Raw genomic sequence first — 26,973 nt, forward strand, 5'->3', positions numbered from 1 at the left:
CGGCAAAAGGAGTAACGGTGTTGAGCGCAAACGGTGACGTCTCACGCTAATTAAATGAATTGTCCAATATGAAGGCGACTCTAAAAATATTGTGATCTTTTCGGCGCTGGCTCGACGGCAGCGCCCCACCTTGAGGGCATGCCGCCATGCTGCGCAAAGATCACAGAAATAACCATTATTCAAATTAGGAAAGCGGAGGTGGGGAAGTGGGGGGTGTTGAGAGGTAGTGGGAGTAATCGGCTAATATCCTAAAAAGAAAATCAATTCCACTCCCATTTGGACACAATTGAATGTGTCTAAAGAGGGCAATTATTAAACATACAGATCAGATTCATAATTGGTGTGATTTGAGGGGAGGTGGGGGGGGCGCTTTATAAGGCTAATGCATTTAGTGTGACATGCGAGGCGTCGGTGGGCGGGGGCTGGGGGGGCGGGGTCTAGTACATACTTTAATCCGGCCCACTGAGCATGAACATTAATATGAGTACTGTCGTATTTGTGAGATTAATTTTCATTTTTTCCTTAACATTGATCAGTTCAAATATAAATGTTGATTCAGTTGATTTTTTTTTTTTCATGGGAGGGGGGTAAATGTACTATTAAAAAAAAAAAGAAAACACTCAAATAAGCAATTGCTTAATGAGGCATACTTTAAAAAAACACATACAATTCAAAATAATTTAGGGACCCAATTCAGGCAAAAGCAGCTAAATTAATGAAACAACAACTGAATAAAAACATTTAAATCATCTTTTTATCATTAAATGATTTGTTAATCATTTGTTGAATTTAAAAAAAAGATGTGATTTCAAAAGAGTATGAATTATAGTTAAAATAAATATCATAATAATAATAAAATTAATATTCGATTAAAGCAATGGAATGATGAAAATGGGAAAACTAAAAATTATGGAAATATATATATTTTTTTCCATCAAATATTGCCCGTGAGCACCAAAGTTTGATCACCCCCCCCCCCCCCCACACGAGGCACAAGGCAAGGGGTGTAATGCCAGGCCTCTGAGTGCCAACGCGCGTGTGTGTGTGTGTGTGTGTGTGTTCACCCCAGCCCACCTGGGGACTCATCCTAGCGGGGGGCCCATTCTTCTCCCGCAGGCGCCCCCCCCCCCCCCCAACCCATCAGCCCCTGGAGAGTGGCGTCAGTACAGGTCCCTGACACACCGGAGGGATGACCCTGGGAATCTCATTATGCATACAAGCAAAGTGCACCACCAGAACCAGCACAGCCCAATTCACCATCCCCAAAGACCCCCACCCCACCCCACCCCACTCACTTGTGCATTTGCATAGAGAAGACAGAGCGAATAAGGCAATAAATCAGCAGCCTATATTCAAATGCTTTGCAGGGAGATTGAAACCCTGCAGCCTCCCCCCCCCCCCCCCCCTCGAGTGAATTCCCATTCGTGCTCCCATTCTCATCAGCGGACACAGCACCGGACACCGCCCTATAAATATATATATATCAAAAAATGTATAAGCCGCCTCATTGCATAGCCCAGGGACGTCCACGCTTCAATATATCAATATACATATGCTGATATAGCATGTGCCCAAGGCAAACTAAGTGCCTGGGTTACGGAGGGGGCTAGGGTGGGGGACGGGGGGCGTCCACGTGCCCCCCCGAAGGTCACAGCTCATAGCGAAGACGGGGGAGGGAGGAGGGGCCATTTGAATATTGCACTTAATGTAAGGCTTTGGCCACACCGCCACTCGGGCTCGTCAATAATGAAACGGCGGACTTCTCGCCGTATGAAAGTCTTTTGGGGGAATTTTTTCGGAGTGTTCACGAAAATCAGAAAAATATTTTGGTGGACAAAATTCTAATTTTATTTGACGACAATATCATTTATCATTAAAAGGATTCTTTGACACGGCCCACGTCAAGTAGGGAGTTAAGCTTTCGCTAAACAAGCTGCGGCCGGATTAAAACTTAAAAAAAATAAATAAATAAAAATTCAAAAGTTTCAATTTTACAAAATGAAAATGATCATGACGAATGAGATGAAAATTGAAGTGTTTATTTAGCCAATTTTTTTTTTATTGACGACACTCTGGAAAAAAAGAACTTTGGCACTCGCTCGCTTTGTTTGTTGTCTATTTAAAAAGTGCAATATTTGCGTCAGCGATGGATAACGACCTTAAACAAGCGTCGACTGTTTCATTATCTTTGCCACGAGGCCTTGCTGCAAAAATCAAGGCGAGTTTTATTAAAAAAGGATTTGAAAATTCAAATGAACGCCTGAGTGATCTTTTGTTTAAGCTTCTCTTGCCGTCGTCAGTTATTAGCTCACGAGGGCGAAATGTGGTTTGGGGTTTTTTTTTCCCCCGTTTTGGACGAATTTCACGTCTGATTTCCGCCGCCAGACGAGGGAGGGCGCTTATTAAAGCGTTATTTACATTGACTCATCGACACAAAGTTCCAGCTTGACATTTTCCCAACAAACTTTTTTTTTTTCCGACTTCTTCCGCTATTGACTTTTATTATAGATCGGCAACGACGCTCGGCGCAAAACGAGACTCGCCGCTCGCTATTTACCGAGATGTAATTGGCTATCTCGGAGCAGCGAGGTTTTTTTTATTTATTTTTTTTGTGTAGGTATAGTACTTCCTCTCCAAACAGAAGTCGTTGCCTGGCGATAATTATCCAAGTGATGCGCACCGCCGCCATTGTTGCGCGGGGATCAAAATAATGACATGTCGAGAGGCGAGAGGAAAGGATTAAAGCCCAGATGGATTTTTTTCTTTTTTGTGCACGAGCAATGTTGAACAATTTGGTGTCACGATGCCCCAAAAAAAAAAGGGGGGGGGGGAACAAGTCGCCCTGAGTGCAAGGCACGTTAAACAAACCAAGTCATGGTGGCAGACTCCCCATTAATTAAGCTTGAAGGACCCCCCCCACCCCCCACCCCCTTCAATGGTGCGTTTTGTTGATGGGATTGCATACTTCACAGCCTCTGCCCCTTTGATGGCAGTTTTGGGAGCAACAAATTGATTGATGGATCGCCATTTGCATTTTCTTAAAACGTAGCCTCCCCCCCGCTCATTTTTGATTTGCCGAGAATCGGATGGAAGTTAGCGTGCCCGCCGTGCAACGGGCCTTTATTGTTGCCCAAAAGCGAGCGCCTTTTAAGATTCCTGATGTTATTATTCCGTCTCACTGTGTCCTATTCGAGCGTACGCACAAGCCAGACACTTTATTTATTTCATTATTTATTTACTCTCACACGGTTTGAACCTCGCCAAGCGTGTGACATGTACGTTGCCTGCCCCCTAAATAAAAAAATCAGGATGTCCGCCAGCTTTTTCAAACCAAGAAAGTTCCATTTTATACACTGCAACTTGTCAGACTATTTTGAGAAGCGAGTCATTATTTTTTAAGACTTTAGTCAAGTGAATCTTTGTTCCGGTTTGAACGCCGTCTTCGATGACATCCTGGAGACGCAATACGGCGCCACTTCAGGTCTGGCATGGAAACGACACACGCATTTGTTGAAACTAACTAACGAGTGTTTACGGGAAAACAGAAGCCGTAGCGAGAACGATTGAATTAGTAGAGATAAACGCAGACACCAAAAAGTCGGCCCACCATTTGCCAAAATATTTCAGCGTACACTAAATGCAATCAATCAAGTTACATTCGATTGTCATTCCACATCCTTGCTTGCCGCCACATTGCTACGACAACGAGGGATGATTTATTTTTTTTTTTTTTTTGGTGACGCCCCCCCCCCAAAAAAGTGAATATTTACGCTTTTTGTGACCAAAACGCAGTTAAAACATCACCAGGCAGGAAGTGATATTGATGAAACTAACGAGCAGCTCAAAACAGAATGAAGAAGAAAAAAAAAGAAGAGAAGGAGGCGGAGGAGGAGGAGGGGGGGAGAGGGGGGGGGGGGCAAAAAGGAGGTGACAAAGTGAGAAGAGAAAGCAAGCGAGGAAACGCAAGATGACTAATTAGCAAACAAGACACAGGTGAGAGAACGCAGTGGGTGGGGGGGCTGAAAAAAAGAGGGTTGGGGGGGGTCTTAAAAGGGGGGGGGGGTCCTTGATGAGGACTGATGGCACACAGGTGACGCTAACAATCAGACAAGCAAGAATCCAATCAAAGCACAAGGGAATTGTTGCCAAGTCCAAATTGAAGCAGTTTTGTTTTTAGGTTTAACTCGGGAACATTTTTTTTTTCTCACTGCAGTGCCCCCTGCTGGATGGCAGGGGTCACTGCCCACGACCGGCGGAGGTCCACAACGACCCAAATTGTCGGAGAAATTGAAAGACTTCCTTCTGTATGCCAAGAGACATTAGAGCGCCCTCCCTCTGTAGTTTTGGCATGCACTTGACCGCCTCTGAGGACGGATTTTTATTTTCTTTTAGCTTGAGGCAGATGAGAAAAAAAACTAAATCACACTCTCTATTGTGTTGTGTTTTTTACATTTTTTTTTAAATCCTTCCAAGGAGTCATTATTGGTTTGGCAAATTTTAGAAATGTATATTTCTAAATAATAAGGAGAAAGCAAAATTAGAGATGATACACAATCCTCATTTTTAGGGATCATATAATGAATCAAATATTCAAATCATGAGCCTAAAGTGGAGAAGCAAACGACATTTTAAAGAATGATCTCCACAACTACATTCAGTCGATCGTGTCAAAGATTCAGAGTTGTGTTCAAAATGAAACAAAAAGGCTCGTTGAGAACGACAATTTTTTTTGAGTGAACAACAAGCAACTTCCTGCCGGTGCGCTCGCTCACTTCCTGTCAGATATTTTCCGAGCGTTTACCTCCAAAAATGAAACGTTTGATCATCCTCTTCCTGGCGCCCTGACACTTGTGTTGTTGTGATAAGGTCTCATTGTTACCACATGGCTCACACACACGCACACGCACGGGGAAAATCAAAGCCTTAAAACAAAAAGAGGCAAATGTTTGAGGATAATCAAAAGTCACCCGTGACGAGAAAAAAGCAAATGTGTGGTCTCAATTGGGGGCTGAAGGCCTCTGCAGTCATAAACAAAGTGATTTATTCAAACTTTTCCATATCACAATTCTGCTATCTAATTACTTCAGAGGGGTGCGCGTGTTTGGGGGGTGGGGGGGGGGGGCATCATATCCCGCTCGCCCGTGAGTTATGGAAAATCTTCTTTATGAGTGAAGTTGATGGAGGATGTGGCGAGGAGCTGGTCATAAATCCTCAATAATGCAAACGTTTGAGGAATATCTCCAAAATAAAAATGCAAATGTGATTAAGGACGCGTTAGGGCCGTGCTGATACGGCAGCTCCGACGAGGTACTTATAAGGGGGAGCGCCTCCAATAAACAGGCGGCGGCGTTCCCGACTTGCGTGGATGCCGCCCGCTCGTAAAGGCGCATATGTCCCGCACGTGTGGCCGGGGGGAAAAGTGGCGGCCCGACGTTTTAATCCCGCGGCCCTAACGAGGGGGCATAAAGTTTTAGGAGGTGGGCTGGAGTGGCGTCCCGCCGATGCAAATGGGCGCCGGGCGTCACAATGCGAGAGCTTGTTAGCGCGCGCGAGGACGCCGGCGACACCTCGTCACTCGCCTTTTATCTCTCGTCATTCGCACATGAAAAATCGCCGCCGATCTGCCACATCCGTCCGGATTAGCATAACAAAGGCGAGAGCGAGCGACCGAGAAGAAGACGAAGAGTGAAAAAGGAAGAGTGGGGGGGGGCATACTGACCGTCCTTCTTGACAAATTCCCTGCCGATTATTATCTATTCTATCGAGCATTTCTTGATGATCTGGCATGGCACGTTAAGAGTGGATTTGTCCCAATAATAAGGTCCATAATTGCGTGAATGGCGACACGGAGCGAGAACATGTGTCGGGCGGCCACCTTGAGAACATTCTCGGCATCATCTCATCCCATCTAGTCGGCGCCCTTAGAATAAAAAGCAGGACCAAAAAAAAACAAAAAAAAACAAAAACAAACTCATTGCCTTTCTGTTTCTATCACTATCATCCCCCCCTTTTCTACCCCCCCCCCACAAGCGCCATACAAAGCTCATTGGGTGGAAAGAAAGGGAAATGGAAAGACTCTAAGAAGAAGGTGGGTTGGGGGGCAGTGGGGGAGGGGGACGTTATGCATATGAAAATGTCCTGAAAGAGGACTGTGATTTATGTATGCATTAGATGCAGATTCCATTATGGGCCAGTGGCTCAAGTGAGATGTTCCCGGGAACGCCGAGGCCGACCTGATCAAACTTCGCCTTCATTACCGGCCATACGGGCGGCAGCAGGGGGGGGGCGGGGGGGGCGTATTTACAACCAACAAACAGACACATGCATGCTTGTACATACACACAAATACACACAGCTCACCCACGGGAGCTGGCGAAGTAAATTGCAATCGGCCCTCCAAGGTGCTCACCTGGGAGGCAAATAAGAAGGGGGGGAGGGGGGGGGCTTTCCAGTCCATTCCATTGGAGATCCTGATGGTCAACACTTGTCGGCCATTTTAATTCACATTCCAAAAATGTCTCGTGCGCTCTGTCGAGGCCCGATATTCCCAAAACTGAAAAGTCATGTCCACTCCAGCCCACTAGGTGGCAGTAAGATGCACACAAAAAAGTCAGATTAATGCAGTGCTTCTCAATTATTTTCTGTTACGCCCCTCAGCAAGAGGAACACAATTCACCCCCCCCCCCCCACCACCTGCTCTCCGCCGCTACTACAAATAATATAATTTTCCTTGCAAATCAAATCGACACCGCAGAGTTAATCCTCGTTGCTGGACAAGGGGCAGGGAGAGCGCCACTGCCAACTACTGGCGTGGATGTGCAATTACACTTTATTGTAGTACGACGGAAAAAAAGCATGTTGCCCAGGGTCACACGTGCCCCCCTCAGCTTCACCCCCCGCCCCACACACACTACTTGAGAAGGACTGGATTCATGTGAACATTCGTACAGTCATAAGAAGAAATGATGAGTCTCAAGTTGACCACACTTACAGTATTCTCGTCTCGGTTCTAAGCGAATTGTGCTTGCGTGCTTTTTCCATGTTTGTTCCTCTCTTCCGCGCAAGAGTTGATTCAGAAATCTGGACGGAAGAATACGTGGAGATAAAAAGTGTGCAAACCCAGAGCCTGAAAAAAAAAAAAAAAAAGAATTTGTGCATAAATAGAAGACACAGATGATATAACTTGATGCAAGTCATTTTTCATCGCGTATGGTTTCCCTCGACCCAAATTCCACCTCTCCATGAGCGGTTCCGTCGTTCAATTCATTTCATTGATTGACGAGTAAACGGCATGAGCAGCTTGGTCGAGGATCAAATTAAGATTCGAAGTCAAGGGGGATCTTGAATTTTCTACTTTTGCAGTTTTCTTTTGTAAAGAGGAGCGCGTTGACGGGACATTCCCAAAGTGTATTTGTGAGGCGACGTATGCAAGCGCGCGGCGGCGGGAGAGCTCGATGCTGCTGTGGAGGAGGAGGAGGAGGATTGTTTGACTTGATAATCACGTGGCGCCCCGCGATAAGGAAAAAGTGTTTTGCGCAAAGAAAACACAGGCGGCGGCACCTCGGCGCGCGACCCCGCCGCCACAGCCCCCCCCCCCCCCGTGATTGGGGTCAGCCGGGAGATTCCTCTCTGGCCAGCTAATGTGATTGCATCGCAGCAATCGCCCTAAACGCCGTCACGTCTGATCTGCATAGTAATTGGCTGCGCTCTCCTTGGATGTGACCTTGGGGAGGGGGCGCCGTCACTCCTGCTGCTCCCCAACAACCAGACATATAGAATACACATATACCTGGATATCATTATAGACAAACACACGCACACACGGACAGACATGTGACCTTAGGTGGTACGGCTCATTACCAGTTTTTGATCGATTGATTCGGTACGTGACGACGAAGAGCATTACGGATTGACTTTACTTGACTTATTTTCAGCCTTTACAATGAAGTGTAATCGGTTCCAGCCGGTGACGATTCGTCAAGAAGGTCAGACTTTGGGCGAACCTCGTCGTGAAGCAGCGTATGGCTCACTGGCACAAACGTACGATGATTCCTCCGTCTCGCACAGCCGACGCCTTCATGGCGCGGCTTTTATGACGGGTTTCTTCAACAGCTGTATGGTTGCCATGGCAATGGCCGTCAGTCATTTCTCACAGAAAACAAAAGCAGCGAGGCGCAGCCCCGGCCTCCAAAAGCCAAAGAACGGGAACGCTGTGTAAAATAACGTTTGCATCTGTCTCGCCGCACCACTTCCACTTCGCGGGCAGCCAACTTTGACGGCGCAGCTGCTCGCTGGTGTTAGAACACGAAAGAAAAAAAAAGGATGAAGAAATTAAAGAAGTAAGAAGAATAAATTACTACAAGCCCGGGTTGCGTTCTATCACAGGACAATATGACACAAAAAATAAACAATAAAAAATTCTGACTTGATTTCTTTTTTTTTTTTTTTTTTTGATGGCACCACACCATCATTTTCATATTGGAGAATTAAAAAAAAAATTGTGTAGAGAGCCGTCTCAAAAGTCTGTGAATATGTCAAATTTCAAATGCCAAGTCATGACTATGAAGAGGTTTCCGACAAATATTTTGGGGTTAATAATTTGGCTTTTATTTTGTTACCGTTTGGTTGATAAACAGACTGAAAATTTTTTCATTTCAATTTTTTTTTTTTTTTTTTTTTTTTTAAATCGAATTCCTCGAGTCGTTTGAATAATCGCTGCAGCCCTGCTTGATTTAATCAATCGGATGAGTGGAATAAAATGAATTCATCAAGCAGCCTCATAGGGCAGCCATCTTAGAAGAAGAAGAAGAAGGAAAAAGAAAAAGAAGAGCATCCAAAGAATGCTGGCAGGTTGTGTGCCGTCAAAGATGGAAAAGTACAGTTAAGTTTGGGGTTAAGTCGTTGTTCAAACACGCCCGCCAGCGCCGCTCGTTTTCTCCTCTCTTGTCTTCTTCTCGCTTTCCCCGCATCAGCGCTATTTGCGGAAGATCTTAACGAAAGACAAAGAAGCCAATGTATATTTTATGAACGTGCGCTGCTGCTTTATCGGGCTTTTTTTTTTTTATTATTATTATTTGGCGCGTACGCCTTGTGTACACACAGCGGCGGGCGGCCCTCAAAGAGCGCATCGCCTTTCTTCTCCCCCCCCCACCCCACTCGATGTCAGCAACAAGGTAAGTTGTGGCATTTTCATATGCATTTCAAACGGGCCAAACTTCACAACCCGGCGCGAAGGCTAATTTGCAATGGAGATTCGTCTTCCTCCCCTTCTTCTTTTTTTTTTATCGTGGCAAACGTGTCAAGCGAGTGACGAGTTTGTTTTGCTGTAATGATTTGCACAAACTTGAGGTCTGTTGTGTTTTGTTCCTGAGACAGTTTTGACCTAGTTGGCGTCCCCTCGCTCGCGTTGCCTCGCTCATGCATTGTTAAAGAGGCGGGACCACCCGACGCACAGATCGCTCGCCACCGACAGACGGACAATTCAAGTGACAGCTAATAGGCGCCACAACGGAACCGGGAAGGTCCAATGTGATCCGCTCCCGGACCTCCAATTTGTTAACAACTTTTCTCAAAGGAGATGAGCGCGGCGCCGCCATTTTCACCGCCAAACTCTTGACATACATTTCAAATGAAGTTACGTGTACATCAAACACTCCAGCTTAACGTTGATGACGCCCAAAAAAAAAAAAAAAAAAGTTCTGCACGTCACCCTTGAGGTGAAGACGTACGACTTACAGTTGTGTGTTCTGACTTTGAATTTGACGTGTTTTTGTGTCTTGATTTTGTTTTTAAGAAGCTGGACATCAGGTTTCTTTTCACCCAAAAATAAAGCAAAATTTCCTCTGATGATTTTGGAGGAAGCGACTTTTTTGATGTTGAAAGAAAAGTCGACTCTTTTGGTAGGTTGTATTTAGGTAACATTTTGAAGGCAAAAGGGGGACGGGCCGGAAGTGAATGAGTTCATGCCACCTGTAGTAGAAAAAAAAAATCAAATAAAAACAAGCACCGGCCTTCCAAACTTTTTCCCCCTTTTTTTGAGTGTGTGTGTGTGTGTGGGGGGGGGGGGGGGTCGCTAAAGTTTACAAAGCATGAATGTGGTGACAAAAATCAACAAACGAGCCGAGCCAGCCTCATCCTCGCTTGCCTCTCACCATGATGACACCCAACAGGAAGACGAGGCTCCTCCGGAGAGCACGGAGCGCCTCGTTGTCTCCAGGTGACAGATATGTCACCGCAGCTAAAACCCCGTGGCACAATTAGACTTCTGTCGGTCTGAGGGGAGGAGGAGGGTGCGGAGGTGGGAGGGTGCTGGGTAGTTTGGGAACACAGTGAGTGAGTGAAAAGTGTGTGTGTGTGTGTGTGTGTGTGAGACACTTTACTCCTGGCTTATTCAAAGAGACAGCCCAAGGGATGCCTCTCGCTCTTCTAACAAAGCACTTCTCTTTTTTTTCTCCTTTTTTTTTTTTTTCCTTGAGTATTGCTGGGTGCGCTCCAGTCAAATCCTCTGGGCCTCAGTCAGTCACCACACCCACCCGATCATCACACACACACACACACACACTTGAGAAACTTTTGTGGTCACACGAGTGGCTGGCTGTTTTATGAACTTTTTGCGGATCGAAGACAAAACGGACACCGCCGCATAACAAGTGAGCTTCGACTTCTCTCGGCCAATCGGCAAAGTCGTCAGATGATTCATAGCATCTGTATGAATGAGAATACGGAAGGGATGTTCTTCTTATTTTATGAGTTCAATTAAAAAAAGTGTCAGTCATCAAATGGATTTGGTCAACACAAAACAAAAAAAAAAACTGCACAACGGGGGCCCGTCTCGTTTCTCGTTCAGGAATTTATTAGACGGCATTCCGCCTGGCGGGCCGTTCCGTCAGACTTCAGACATTTTTGATGACAATTTATTGTGTCCAAATTCGTCGGCTGCGTCCTCCGAAGGACGCATCGCGGGTGATAAGTTCCACGATCACCTTGCGGCCGGCGCTTTCCGGCCTTCTAATCACCAGTTACTCCTTTAAAATGCAAAATGAAGACGAAATACCGGCGCGGTAAATCCTCATTCTGATTCTTCTTCTTCGTCTTCCATTTAGAAGACAAAGAAGAAGAATGGTAGTCGTGGCAACCAGATTTGGGTTCCCACAACAAGGATTTATCGTGCCAACGGGCGCATGAGCCCACCACGTTGGCGAGAAAGTGATGCGGGATTCGGGTAAAGGTAAGCCATCGTAAACGAAAAAGAAAAACCTCAACCGAGTTATTGAGCGGCAACGTGAGCAGCAAACTTTTGTGGGACATTCCGACGTTCTCAATTGCGCCTTGATAAATTCCACGGCAGAATCTCGCAAGTTGCGTTGCTTCAGAGGCATTTTCAACTTTATGGGTCATTCCATTTCGGAATATCACGAGAGTTTTGAGGGCGACTTTTTGTCAACTTTAAAGTGGGGGGGGCAAAGAAAGGACACCATTCTTTTTGTGGAGGCAACGCCGCAGGTATCGGCGACAACGCGTCCATCCAAGACAATATGTCTGCCTGCTGTCCTTCCCTGAGAGGTTCGCCTGACTTCAATTTAAAAGGAGAAAAAAAAAAAAGTGTCATTTTTACATAAATGATGAGACGAGTCGTCCCTCCTTTCGCTCGCCCTCGTACTTCACAGCCAAATCAGCGATTCTGTTGGCAGTGAAGTCGATTGAATTTGACAAATCCAAGAAAGACTTTCTGGAGGAGAGTTTTTTTTTTATTTTATTTTATTTTATTTATTTTTTATATATTTTGGGGTGACCTAATTGTACGCTCCCCATGGCTGCTCCTTGTGCGGTCTCTCTCTCTCTCTCGCACTCTCTCCAAACGGCTTCATTTCCACATTCAAATTATTCATCATCGCCCGGATTTATTCCTTCCTTTCTTCACTTTTCATACCTTTGGTGTTCTCTGCGGGGATTTGAGAAGTGGAAGAAGGAGGGAGGAGGAGGAGGGTGATGCATCAAAAAAAGTGCTTCTTTGTTTTTTTTTCCCTCCTGTTTTTTTTTTTTTTCTTCGCGAGCTATTGTTGAAACACCTTAAGTCTCTGGTGTGTGGCAGGAAGCGAAGTGATAGACAGGGCTGCCCTATTTACAGCCAGATTAAAAGGAATCCGACAGCAAGACGCGGCTAAATGATGATTGTCTATGACATTTAACAATTGATTAAAGAAAGATAAGTTTTAATAGGTGCTGCGAGCTGGCGGCGTGGGCGGCGGCTTTTTAGGGGTGAGGAGGGAGAGAGAGAGAGAGAAGGAAGGCTGCTTCTTGGCTGGCGTCTCATGTCATTTCAAACATGCCACCGCCGTACAATCAGGCAAATAAAGTCATTAAACACCCCTCCCAAAAAAAAAAAAAACAACACAAACTTCCGATTGAAATCAATTGTGAAGACAAAATTGTAAATCCATTTTTTTTTTTTTTAAACATCCAATTAGTTGAGAAAAACAATGGTTTGGAAAGTTTCATTTTGGCAGAGTTAAAAGGTGTGAAACTGATACATGACAACTTTTGAGTTTTAAAACAAAGCATTCTTAATTCTGGATGAATTAGAATTATTGAATCTGTTTTTGTTTTCGTACTAATAGCATTTTTGTATTTGTTCTGAAACCATCGAAAAGCAGGACGTAGCGGTCAGTTGAGCTCGCCGTGCGGGAATGGAACTTTGGCAGGCGAGGCGAAGATGAGATGAGAAAGAAAGAAAGAATGCCACTCGAGTACAAATCAGTCTGCAGATGTCTGTTCATTTAGAGAAAATAAAAATAAAAAAGCGTTGAATGGTGGCCCATTTATACACACACACATACAAATATATACATGTACATATTTGTACATCTTGTTTTTCATATTTTTTATCAGATCAAATGTGCTATTTTTCTTCTTTTTTTGAGACAATGAAGTGTCTGACTCAGTTACTAAAAAGAATTGCTGAGTTACAGCGAAAGCACAAAATAGTTTGCAAAAGGTAACCCGATAAAGTTAAACGCATACATGAAAAGACCCCCAATGAGCAAATTTTGGGGGGAAAGTTCGAGTCGATCCATCCGGCATGAAAATAATTGTCTGCTAACGTGACGTTGAATTCAAGCGTGTTTCCTGTCTCGTCGCCACATCTGGCAAACGTGCACGGACGAGGCGACAACTTTTCAAACTTTACTCACACCGCCACTCCTGAATAATGAAAGAAAAGTGTGCGGAAATGCTGCGGAAACAAACAAAAGTTTTCGGGGGGGTGCAAAGAGTTTAATGAGTTGCGTCGTATCGTGCCGTAAATAGCGCCTCTCGCCGGGGCTGCGCGTTGGCCTGCGGACGCTCGCTGGCGCGTCTGTGAAGTGTGGCGGTGCCCTGTGGGGACGCGCGCACACACACACATACACACACGCACTCCATCCCCGCCAGCATCCCCCTCACAACAGCTGCCATGCTGCGGGAGGCAGGCGCACCCCTCGCTGATCAAATCTTGTCCGTCACATTTCCCCTAATTAACGGGCATCTGCTTCCCCCGCGTTTCCCAACACGGCGGCGACGCGCTCTGCCCGTGTACTTGCAATCATCCGACTGGTGCGACCTTTCACCCCCGTGCCGGCGCATCCCCCGCCGTTCCCGAACCAGCTGCAAACAGACGCTCGTGTTTTATTCGCCGCTATTAGCAATAGAAAAAAAAAATAAAATGAACGCCGAGCTCAAGCTAGCGTGGAAGTGGACTTTTCATGACATAACGCTAAGTAGAAATAACCACAAACCACAAGTTTGTATTTGAAAGACAGGTGATGAAAAGATTTGCTAAAACTAGTGAAATCAAACAAAAACTTTTTATTGGGAGAAAACGTCAAAAAGTATGGCCTTTCCAAACAGAGCGATTGAAACAAAGAAAAATGTGTTTCACGTCAAAGGAAAAGCTTCAAGTGGACTTGCTTGTTTCATATTTTATCTGTCGGTGGAGCTCGGACAGCACTTTGGACTTTGCGTTCAAAAGCCAAACTCGCGTCTTCAAAGCAAAGGTTTTCACCGGTTGCCGAGACGTTAACGGCCGTGAAAGCAACGTTCTACGCCGTTAATATTAGTTGTCAAATTGTCCTTAAAGTGGAGTGACGTGATTTTTATGGGATAAGAATGAGAAGCATGTGAAAAGTGTGTGCGCTTAAGTAAAGTTTGGATTTGATGCAAATTTTGGGATGAATGCATTTTTATTAGTGGTTTTGCTTTTACAGGATGTTTAATGGAGAGAAAAAAGTCAGCCGTCTTGTGCACAAGTGGACTTCGTGAATGTGAAAATTTCAGACTTATCGGCCGCTGAGTGTTGTTGACAGGAGAGAAATCGTCTTAACGTGAACAACAACAAAGTGAACTGAAATGCGGACTTCAAGAAAACAAACCCAGACGTGATTGTCAGCCATCAAACTTGCCGAAAAGTGTTTTTTGGTCCAGCGTGAAGAACTACTCCGGTTTTCTGCAAAAAAAAAATGCGTTTGTGTTTCAAAATCGACGTTGGCATGATGGCGAGAAGAGGATCGTTCAAGGGGACTTTTTTTTTTTCTGGTTGTTGAGCTCGGCAGCATCGACGCCAGAGAAGACAGCGGCCATTAGTTTTATTAAAAAGGCGCACTTTGATTTCTTTTTTTCTCTCACACACACACGAATTTTATTTGATTTGTCATTATTAATTATTTTGGGGAAGGAATGATCCGTTTGAAGCATGTTTGACGGACATTTGCAAAGATAGAAATATGACCTAATAAAACACACAATTTTTTTTTTATGTTGGTATTTTCTTCCTGTGACACGACAAAATGGCATTAGTCCATTTTCATAAATAAATAAAAAATTAATTAAAAAAAATTAGAATACAAATAATGAGAGGATTGACATAATGAAAGTGTGCTAAAAGCCGGGATTAACAGCAGTCACTCTCTTTGTTAAGTGCGGGTGCTAAGGAGTGAGGATGCGCACGCTCGTGCGTGTGTGTGCGCGCGCATTCCGTCATTCACAACACAGACGCACCTGAGCAGGCACCAGCTGGCGACGTGGAGAGGTGCGCTCTAATTTAAAATGCATCTCATTAGAAGAAAGCCTTTGCCTGTCACATTGCAAGACGACAACAACGCCGGCTGGAATTAATGATGACTCTCCCAAGCAAAAAAAAAAAAAAGAAAAAAAAATCAATTAAAATCTTTTTTTTTTTTTTTAAACTCCAAAATATGCCGGATACAATGGGAGATATTTCACTTTGATTTAAAACATATATTTGTGATTTGTTTCAGTTGTTGTTCGACCTTGGGAGAGTGTCGCCAGCGTGCTTTCCGGCATCGTCAGTGAAGGCTTTTGTTTGTTTGTGTCCATTGTTTAATATTAAGAAAAAAAAAGCCATTTCCCATTTGCGGGCGAAAGCCAAGAGAAATATACTTAAGAGAAAAGAAGTGTTTATTCATTTGTGGCAATGGCGCGGCGCCGCTGCCAAAGAGAGGGGACGTGATGGAAGCTCAGATTCATTAAAACTTAATTAATATGCATCATTATGTAAATGAGGGTGCAGTTAATGAGTTTTTAAAAGAAGCATTCCTTAATTAGTTCACTTTTAATGGCATCATCATTTATCTTTTTCTTCTTTGAAGCAGAATGATGCACGGGACGCGGGCACTTTCTAAAATGCTAATCTACGTTTTATCATCTTGTTTTTCGACACCCCCCCTTCGGCCCCTCCCCCTTTCCGACTCCACACGTGACGCCTCAAATCTTGTCACTGATGAGCGACGTTTACACGTTTTAATGTTGCGGGGTTTTTTTTCCCTTCTTTTTTCAGGTGGGAAGGATTACAAACAACACGGACCGCTTATTCCACCACCTCGGGAAAAAATGAAAATGATAATTAAAAACATATCGCCCAGTCCAAGTTAAATCCAAACCCTGAGGCAACTCAACTGCAGACTTTTTTTTTGTACTCCCCATCCTGTTTGGAGCTGGTAAAAAAAAAATCAAATAAAATTCCTTCCTGGAGAACAACAAGTGACAAGGTGTCAGGAAACTTGACGGAGACTTCTGACAGCACCATACTTGGGGGGGATAATTGGACGCCGCCACTTGATGCAAAAAAAAAAAATTGGCAAACTTCCTCGTTTAGCGAGCGCAGAGCGATAAAAGTTTGGTGGCGACATCGCACCTCCGCCAACAACGAGGAACTGCGCCGCTGTCAACTTTTCAGTTGCAAAAAAAAAACAACACGTTCGCGTATGAAGACACGTTACAGACAACTTGCATCGACTCACGCGAGTCCAATTAACCACGCGAGGAGGAAATTGAGATTTGATGTTGCGAGCGCACGTTAAATTGTTTCCAAATATATGTCGTGTGTAACGTTAAAAACTAAAGACGCCGTCGTCTTAAAGTGGCATGAATGTGCACCTATAATATGACTTTGAAAAAAAAGTTTGATGTTGGCATCACGTTACAAACAAAACAAGTCTGCCAAAAATCACAAAAATCCACTTTTAAAGTCCAACCTAATCAGGTTCAACTTTGTCAATAGAGTTTGTGTCATTTAAAATATAAAGCGGTCAAGAGGTCGAAGAAGATATTTGTTAAGAGTATGATTGAATTAAAGATATTTTGCGTGAATATTTCGCTGCAACGCGCACGTTTGATGTTTATGTTAGGCGATATAATACAATTTTATTTACAAACGCAAAAATCAAGTCATATGAATTTCTTTGATCGGATGGCAACAAACACAAACATTTTGGACTTCTGACAGTCAATGGAGATGCGGACATAAGAAAGGAAACTTTTTTTTTTTTAAATCTGTAGTGTGTTTGATGCTTAAAAAAATCTTTAAAAAAAAAGAAGTCAAACTATTGTGTTGAAAATGGACTTACATGCTTTTCATGAGCTGGCAACAATACACATTGATATAATATTCTGAAGCTTCAGCTTTTCTTCTCACACACGCGCACACTGATGAACATCCGGATTGTTCCGCCTCAGAAGGAATCAGTTGCATCATTCCTCCCAGGGCATTAGCACTGGGCGCTACAAGCCTTTTGCATTAACAATAAATTCATCATGCATGAGGAGGGATGGTAGCGCAGCCCCCCCCACTCCCCCCTCAACCATAAAGTAGATAGAAGAGAGGGGACCGCGAGGTCGCCGCCACCACGAGAACGTTGTCGCCAATTTGGATTTTTCATCACAATAGACGCGTTCCTTTCATAAAATCATCGTCCAAAGCTTTATTTCTGCTTTCTTGACATTCGATAAATGTTTGCGCTCACGAGACGGGATTTGATAAGAATGAGGGTTACAAAAAAAAAAGAAGAAGAATTTCATTTCTCATTGAACTTAAATGAATCCTGCTTCTGTTTGTTTTATTGGTTCACCATTTCATGCTCAATGTCGGATGAAATGCATTTAAAAAAAAAAACAACAAGAAGCATTTCTTTTGTTTAACTACCTCAAATAAAAAAAAAGTTTTAAAAAATTAACTGCATCTGCAACTAAAAGTGCACTTTAATGGCCTAAAAGAAATTTAAAAGTCATTTTGAACATTTCTTTTGCGCGTCTTTGAGCATCACCACAATCGACCACAAAATGATGATAAAAAAAAGAGAAATATGAGGTGAGGTGGGGGGGATATTCTTTCAATATTTGCATTTGTATTTTTAAATTGTTTTCAACATTAACGCGGGTCAACAGCGCCCGTCACATGAAAGGAGTGTTGAGCAAATGAAAATGTTCGTCCAGGACTCCCGTGAATGGAATCATTGAAGAGTGGAAGAGGTCGCGAGTCGCCCGCAGGCCGTGCTTTGCGCACGCGTAGCAGCAAAGTTCGTTAAACTCATTTAAATAGTAGCCTCCGTAAATATCACTTTTTATTTTTATTATCGTCGTGATTATTGCGGGCGCCGCGCTTGTTGTTGTTGTTGTTGTTGTTGCGAAGAGAAAAAGCCGCCTTTGTTTCGCTATTATTATCCCCAGCGCTGTGGCTCCTTCTTATAGATGAAATGCAGCAGATTCTCTCATTATTTAGATGTGCATTCCTGTGGAATCAATTCTCATAGACACATATAAATTATTGTTTAACGAGAAGCTGTATCCCATAAATTATTCAAAGCACCTGGGATTACAATATGAGATCAAATGATAGGAAAGAAAGAGCACTCTGCTGGAGGCGGCCCGCACACCAGCCAGCCCCGTCGCCGGTTTGATGTTGCACACAATCTGCTTATGCAGGAATAATTGGGGGGGTGGGTAACGCACACCATGTGTTATGGTGAGGGGGGGGGGCACGTTCGGCGGGATGTAATTGGGCCGCCGGACATGGTCAGCAATGTCAACCTCAGACTAGTATGACATGATTTTTTTTTTCCCTCTCACAGTAACACGAAATAATCACTGCTATATTTATTCCGAACAAGTTTGGGAGGTGTGCTGTGTTTACAAGCACACACACACAAAGAGAGAGAGAGAGAGAGAGGGAGTGTGTGTGAGAAAACAGTCGTAATTTTTTTTCACAGGCACTCTTGCAGTCCTGGCCAATCCAAAAAGCGCAGCGGCTCTCGACGACGCAAGCAGCAAAAAAGGAAAAAAAAGAAATTTACGGCGCGTTACGGTGCCCTGAAGTGCCGTAAAAAAAGGGGACACTCGTGCAGATAAGCAGGAAGCCATTGTGTGGCGTGTGACTGATGGAGGGTGGTGAGGGTGCGAAGATGCGGGGGACGAGGGAGGATGGGGGGGGGGGGAGTCTTCGATGGAGTCCTCGCCCATAAAGTAAATAATGTGCGTGTCACCCAAGCGCCGAGCAGATAGAAGGAGAAAAGATGACAATGATCTGCTCTCACGGCACAAGCAGGGAGGGGGGTGAGGGGCGAGGGCGAGGGGGGGGGGGGGCATTGTGGGACGACAGCTTGTATCCATGTCAAAGTGGGGCGTGATCCGAGATCCATTTCGGGAGCCCACGCCGACGTGCTGGCCACAGCTCGTCGCAAAAACCCCAGCAACAAGTTTCACCATCTCGATGTTCTCGGCACATATGACAAGTTGAAATCGGAGCCAAAGCTAATCTTTTCCCCGTTGAAGTGAACATAACGGGATTCCCGTCGTCATCAAGCGTGCTAGTGTCACGTGCAACAGATCCCTGTAGGTGGTGACGTTGCGTCGCTGTGCACGTTCAGCACAGAATAGAAGGGCTGCTGCTTCCCATTGTAAATTACTGGGATCAACTGTGAAGGAAACAGCAACGTTTGGAGGAATTACTCTCTAATCTCTATTGTCTAATTTGATTCACCGTGCAATTTATCGAGGCTAAAAGGAGTGAGAAACGCTGGCGTGAGTCGGGATTTTTTTGTTCTGTTTTTTTACGTGCCGATTAAATGCGGGAGTGAATAGTTGACCTAAATGCAAAGTTCTTACTGCCACCGCCATCGGCTCTCTAAAAGCGCCGACATCATTCATCCGTGCATCTGCAGACATGACAGGCCCTGGGAAGTTTGGCCTTGGCGGAGGTCTGCGCCGCTTCACTTGTTTTACACTGCCGGGACAATTTCCAGAAAGTACCGGTAAAATATTGCAAGACACAGAGAGCGACAGAGAGAGAGAAGGATGAAATGTGTCCACACAAAAAGTTAGAGAGATGTAAATTATTCTGTTGCTAGGATACCCGCAACAGGAAGACAGCTGCTTTTTTTTTTTGTTTCATTTCGAACGCACAAGCACGCACACAGTCAAAAAATGTACGGATTTTTTTTTTTTTTTCTTCGGCAGCAGTTCTGGGCGTATAGCGCCAAAATAGGAAATGTTCCCCCCAAAATGGAAATTTGAGGAGGACCATGCTAACTACTACGTTGACAGTGAAAAATAAAACTGAGCGTTCATCCAAGATACTTTGATGTTGATTTACACAAAGACAAAATCTAATCTGGAAAATCTGGAGGCATTGCTCTCGTTGCAATTTAGTGGACATGACGCGACCAGAGCGTAAACCCTCGGCCGCCGAGGTTTGTGCGCTTGCTTCACTTTGTGGGGAAAACTTCCTCAACGCACCAAGAAAATCGTGCAAGAGAGGACGAAACGTGGCCACGAAAAAAGTTAGGAAAGAGACGAGTTATTCTGCTTCACAAAGCGCAGGTGCTGAGATACCCACAACAGGACGACGACTTCTTCTTTTGCTTCACCTCGCATACACACACACACACAGACTTAAAAAAAAAAGTACGTTATTTAAAAAAAAAAAAAAAAAAACGGCAGCCGCAGAAGCGACGCCGAGCGAACACACGGAGGAAGATGAAGCGAGGACGGGCCATGGGGAGAGACAAACCGACACAAAGATAGAGGAGGAAGCGGGTGAGTGGGAGGGAAACAGGAAGCGGGAGATCACAGCGACGGAGAAGAAGAGGAGCCAAAGATCACAAGAAGAAGGAGAGCGATGCGCCATTTGCACACGAGAGGGAAACCAGCACGAAAAGGAGGAGGTGGGAGGCGGGAGGGAGGGAGGCTCGGGACCGTTGGGGACTGTCCCCATTCCGGCACCCCACGCTGAGGCTGACGTTCGGCTCGGCTCGGCCCCCGTGACGAGTGGCGGCGCCATCTAAAGGCTGGATCCCAACTGAATAGATCCACACGACAACTTTTTTTTTTTTTTCAATTACAAGAGGGATGCTTGTACCCCCTCCCACCCCCCACGTCGCCCTCATCCAGGGCCTCGGCCGTGGTCCCCTTGTCGTGTGATCCGGTGTAACTCGGCGGGACGACATGGCGGGGATACGCCGACGCGCCATTATCTGCATATTATATGTCGACGCGTACATTAGTGGATACAAGCGAAGAGGAGGAGGAGGTTAGCATGAGCCCGGGCGCATGCACACGCAAAAGAAATTTATGAGGGCAAACATGTTGAGAGGGGAAAAAAAGCCACGCTGTGTTATGAATACAAGAAGGACTGGTTCAACACACACACAGAGACTTTATTCAAATATAATCAGATTCACAGCTAATTCAAAATAATTTGGCCCTATGGTTGCGTTAAACATCACAACTCCTCCTGACTGCAAGGGCACAACATTAGTTGACTGATTATTTAATACAAGAAATAATTTTTAAAAAATGTTGGTAGAAATGTGCTGCGTCACATCGATGCATTGTCAAATTTGACAAAATCCCAATAAAATAAAAGCATTAAATATGCATTTATACATGCATAATACTCCCACACGGCCAGAATATTAGCTACACAAAAGAAAAAAAACTTCCTTTATAAGATCTCTAAAACTATATTTGAAAAAGTGACTTCAAACCATATTTAATAATTTGCCAATATTTGACACAAATGAGGTAGACTGACAAACAGAAAAATCATATTAAAATATGATAGCATGAAAAGCAAGCATGATTCTCTTTGCAAAGGCAGAATTTCGCTCTTGAGATTTCGTGCAGGTGTACCTAATGTTGTGTCCGGTGAATGCTGGTTAATCCACGTGTGCGTTTGCTCCGTGGATTAGGAACAAAATGCGTATTTATTCCCTTCTACCTGAAGTCTTTAACTTCCTATAATCTTGACTTCAATTCCAACGAGGGCTTTTTTTTTTTTTTTTTTCCATTTTTTTCGAGTGGCTCGACTTCCTTCGGAGAAGCCCGGCTCCTCTTTGTGCCTTTTATTTGTGTTTATGCATATGAATGGCATATGCTGAATGCCAATGATTAGATGGCTTAAGTTCCCCTTCAGAGTTCATATCCGCCATAAAACTGTCCAATTATGTGCGAACGTGTTCACGAGGCGGCGCCGCCAAAGCACGCGCAACAGTGCCCCCTAGTACCCAATATGGACCACGTCGTCGTCTCCATTTTTTGGGGAGTGGGGCGGGAGGGGGGCAAAAAATGCTGAATGATCCGTCACACAAAAGGGAAAAAAAAACGCCATTTTCTGTGACAATTCCCTGTTTCCTAATCACTCTTCACGCACACACACAGCGGTGAAATTTCCAGCCGAGCACATAATATGCATACCTTGTCGGCGGCGCGGCACAATACCTCACCGGGAGTCGGTGAGTAATTTTTCGCTGTGTGAGTTCGACGGCGGAGCAGGGGGAGTTATTCGGCGGGCTGATAAGTGCCAAAATAACAGCAGATAATTAGGCCCTTTAGAGCGCGGGGGTGTCTCTTAACAAAGGCACCTGCGTCCCCCCCCCCCCGTCCCTCCCTCACCACACACCCCGCCGAGGCGTCGCCGTGCAACCCTCCGACTGATTGTCATTTTTAATCTGCCTCTCCCGCTGAGACTTTGTTGGTGGCGGCCTTGTTTGTAAGGTGGCAGCACTACCTGAGTGCGAGAGGGTTGAAATCATGTACGTGCAAAGGTATGCGGCTACGGAACATGCCATGAAGATGACATGAACATTTTGAAAGCAAAATAATTACAAGTCGTGCATTTAAAAACAACGACGTAGCTTTGCCTGAGGAAAGTCCAGTTAGCTTAATGCTAACAGACAATTTAATACGCCATTGACATGGTCATGGTTAGCATGCATCGTTGGGTTTAAGAGACAATCTCAACACAAACGGTGCAGCAACACATGCAAACAAGTAGTAGATCATTTGTAATAATACATCTTACTGAGTCACCTACAATAGCAGAAGAAGAAGGACAATTTTTCTTCGTTTGTGGCTGCGTGACTGCATGATGCTACCTTTAGCAACATTCGGTATCTCAACACGCCCACTGTACAATAAGTATCATAAATACTTCAGGCAGCATTTTGTTGCGAAAAGAAAGAAAGAAAGAACAAAATTCACACACACACTTTTTAAAATGCAAAATGATCGGCATTGAGTCGTCAAAGATGTTGTGTCCCAATACTTTTGCAGCTCATGTCCGTGTGTTGCATGGACTGTTGAGACTTGTGTTTGCAAATAACGCAGGTCCAATTTTTGTTTTTTGTTTCTGAGGAGGTGGGCTTGGCGAGAACCAAGTCATTTCTTCTGAGCATCTTCGCTCATTCCACAACAAGCTTGCCCTCCCCTTGGCTAACGCGCCCCCCCCCCCCTCCATCTCTCTCTCACACTCCAATAAAGAAACAAACGGCGTGCCAAATAAACGCAATTCCTCTCCAGCGCAGCCATCCACATCCCGGACGGTGCCAGAGCTGGGAAATCATTGGGATTGTTTACCCCCTTCGCACCCACCACCGCCACCCCCTCAACGCACCTCCCCGCCTCCTTCTGCTCCTCCGCACACACAGAAAGAAAAGAAGATGCTCGCTTGGTGATCGTCAGAGCCAATTTACGAGGCCCGCATGGCACCCTTCCCTTCAGACACGGGCATTGTGCCTGCCGCTCGCTTGGCAAAGAGGCGAGGAATTATTTTTATCCCCCAAACACGCGGGGCTACGCGCCGATGATTTCCAAAAGGCTCGGCCCTATTGTGCGGACCGCTCGGGCCAGGTGCCAAAGCTATTATATTGATCTCTCTTTTCTCTGGCGTTTCAATGCAGATTTAGCGCACCGAGCATATTAGGGGAATAACAATCGAGGCGCAAAACAGCGCCGGACGAGCGGTGAGCAGGTCCGGGTTCTTATCTGCGCTCCGGCCTTACTGTGCGGGCTTTCCGCCCTCTTTGAAAAAAAAAAATTGCTTTTGGGTGCAGGGTTACAAAGCGTCACGCAGCGCCTCGTTTGGTGTGATAACCAATGTTTTAGAATTGTTCACAGGTCGTTTTTGTTTTTAATATAACTTGATGCCATCCTCTACGGCAGAGGTATTCAATTAAAAGTCACAGAGGTCCACGACTAAAGGTTCTTCCAATTAAAAGGTCCGAACCAAAGTCCAACTTCCCTTAATGTCTAGCCTACGTTCACATTTTTATATAGTTTCAATATTTAGTCATTTTCAACAGAGCGCACTTATAAACTAAATATTTAGCAACGTTCCCATTAAACACCTTTGCCAGTCAAACAAATCTAAGGCGTTTATTTCACATTCAAGAAAATGTGGCTCCGGGAACTTAAGTTTGCCACTTCGAGAAAAAACAGTAAAATATCTCCTGCAGAAATATATTAAGTGCTCAGCATTGAGTTAACACCTTTTACCTTTTTTTTTCTCTAATCAAAGAGTTATCAGCCTAAAAAAAACAGAAAGCCTAATTATCCGAGTAAACCAGGTCAACATGTTCAGTACACAATCAATAAAAATGGCTGTCCTCATGAAAAACGAATTCAAAATGAGCTTTGACACCACCTTTTCTTTTGAATATTTTTTTAACTTCTCTTCATGAGAAAAATGAGTTTGTGACTGCCCTGCCAGTGACTTAAATCTGGGTTGGAACAAAGTCAGGGCCATTGGGATTTGGTCGATTATTTCACACATCTGGGTTTTGTGTTTTCCTTTAAATAATGTTTGTGCAACCGCATTTAAGCACTCCTTCACAACTTCCACATCACTGAATGTTTTTTTATGTTTCCCCAAAATCCACGATACTTTTAGTGAACATTCGTTTGCATGCCGCTGGGCTGTAAACGAAAATGTAAAAATCTGTTATACTGCACTCGAAGTTCCATGTTTTTGCCTGCGCTCGCCTCAAACGTCAGCGGATAATGTGCACAAAAGGGCGGTGCTTTGTTTCGTCGTGGCGCTTCGAAATGTTGCGACGCTTTCGGAGCATATGATGCACACTGGGTTTGAATCGTCTGCAGCCAGAACCAAACTAAATTTCTCCGTCCATTCATTTAAAACAAGACGCATCGACCTCGCTAACTTTTTAGCAAGGCGTACTGTCAGCATCACTCTCTTCCGGTCTGCTGCGCAATCTGCAGTGGATCGTAAACAAAAGATTTGATTGGCTCAAATCAGTGGCGCCTTTTCCGTATTAACTAGAATTGCAGCGCCAACGTTTGCGAATGCGCCCTGAAAAAAAATCATCATAGATTGGTCATGGGTCCGGTCCGCCATTCGGTGATGCCTGCTCTACGGGAATCTGTTAGTCATTGCAGTGGTTTTAAAAAAACAGAATTTCAAAGGCGAGCCGGGTGAGAGCTTATTCTGCACCTCCCCGTTGAAAAAGGTACTTGACCGATACGCTTGGATTCCAGGTGAAGAATATAAACGTTCTAACATTTAATCACAACAGTGAAGGAGTGAAGAGGCGTTAAGATTAAAAATTCCCTGAGAAGCCCGGAGGTACTCCAAAGACAAACGGACCATCGGACGCATTTGCGCTTCCCGGCAAGACAGCCAAATTTAAGTATTGCAACATTTCAGCTATTATTTTTCTTTCTTCTTCTGGCATTATTGCTTTGGCATCTCGCCGGTCTCCTTGGAGAGCGCCGCTGGCACGCGGAGCGGGCGCGGGCGACTGGTTGAAAAACGACGAGACCTCCGCCGTTTGCCGAGGCGCGTGGGGGGGATTTGTTGCAATGTTGAAACTGGCGATGTAAAAGGAGGAAGAAGGGCGGTTGGCTAATGAGCGTGTCTATGAGAAAATGATTTGCTTGTTTCCTGAGAGGGGAATCACAGAGAATGGCTAAGTGGGAGCTCTCTGAAGACACGGCGGTGGTGGCGGGAGAACGCCGAGGCCGGATGTGCCAATGTCATTCGTGCCGAAAAGCGAAGAATGCCGAGGGACGCTGGTTCGAGCGAATGCTAATGTGGATTGGAATTGTTATTTGTTACTGTCGGTCAATGAATCCATAATCAATAGTCGAAAATAGTTGCCATGGGAGACCAGCATTGGTATTGCGACAATGCTGAGGGATTGTTTTTCAGGTTTTCACATGTGAATGCTGAAAGGTGATTATTTGCATTCACGAATGACGGGAATGCTGAGAGACAGCGTTTACCCCCATTCCAATACGTGGCAAGCGTTTGCGCTTCCGCACCGGGGGGACGCTGAGAGACGAATAGTCAAACTAATGCCGACGCCATCCTCGGTGCCGACCGGACGTGCCAATGTCATTAGTGCTGAGAAGCGACCATCAGAGACGCTGGAGCCAAACACAAAAACGAGCAAAAGACAAAAGGCTCCCCAAATTAGGAGGCAAGCCGAGGTTACGCCAGGCGCTTGGCGTCCTTTCGCGGCCGCCGCGTCCTCAGCCCGTTTGGCAGGCGGCGTGCGGCGCGCCGACATGCCAAAGCATCATGTATCCATCAATGCATTGATCACACGTGTCAAACGGCGGCTGGCAGGACATGAGACGTGAACGAGGGTTCAACAAGCTTGCGTGTGATCGTCTTTTCGGCGCTAATGTTTGCGATTAGCCTTCACCTTGGAGCGGAATCACAGTCCGACTCCCACCGGTGGACGGCGCTGGCATCACCGGCTCGGAGCTAACCGGGCTGCCCGCAACACACGCGCTAATCAGATGTGGATCCAAAATCATGTGCAAAATTCTATTTCTATTTTTTAAAGACGAATGAGGCGTTTTTTTTAAAGACTTTTCTTAAACCTGAGGGCCAAGAATTCACGCGATTGCTGATGGGCAACAAAAAAATGTGTGCAGCGGTGCCTTGAGATATGAGCGACCAAGTCAACGTACCACTGCTCCAAATTTATATCATTTAGTTTCACAATCATTTCCGCGACTGATTGACAGACTTGCATCAATTTTAATTGGCGCGAAGGCCAAAAGGTGACGTCGAGCACTCGTAGCCTCTGGTCAGCATTCGGCACCGCCGGAATAAAAATGGCTGACACCGAGAACAGAAGGGTCATCGCGGTACCACAATCGTTTTATAAATGAAATCAGATCACGAGCAGAAGCAATTAGCGAGCTCTCGGCATCCTTGACGAGACAAAAATGCTTCTTGTTTGGCCTTCATTGCGTGCGGCGCCGTTTGCGCGCAGTCGTCCTGCGCTAATTGAGGTCAAAGCGTTTGCGCTCGGACACACTTGATATTTCGCAATGATACCGCTCGTAACGGCGCATGATAAAAAAAAATAAATAAGAATAACTAGTTCTTCACTTTTA

The 26,973-nt window shown here is 45.1% G+C and overlaps 1 protein-coding gene across 1 annotated transcript in view; it reads right to left on the reverse strand.

Moving 5' to 3' along the window:
* The window catches only part of LOC148316241 (uncharacterized), a 59,381-nt gene that overhangs the window by 20,601 nt on the left and 11,807 nt on the right, over nucleotides 1-26,973 (reverse strand). Inside the window, exon 3 of the mRNA XM_088286869.1 lies at nucleotides 6,992-7,126. Coding sequence (XP_088142995.1) covers nucleotides 6,992-7,126 — 135 coding nt within the window. The remainder of the gene's footprint in view (nucleotides 1-6,991; nucleotides 7,127-26,973) is intronic.

Source organism: Idiotropiscis lumnitzeri, chromosome 21 (assembly GCF_059441095.1).
Source record: "Idiotropiscis lumnitzeri isolate Australia: NSW breed Sydney's pygmy pipehorse chromosome 21, RoL_Ilum_1.0, whole genome shotgun sequence".
Lineage (NCBI taxonomy): Eukaryota > Metazoa > Chordata > Actinopteri > Syngnathiformes > Syngnathidae > Idiotropiscis > Idiotropiscis lumnitzeri.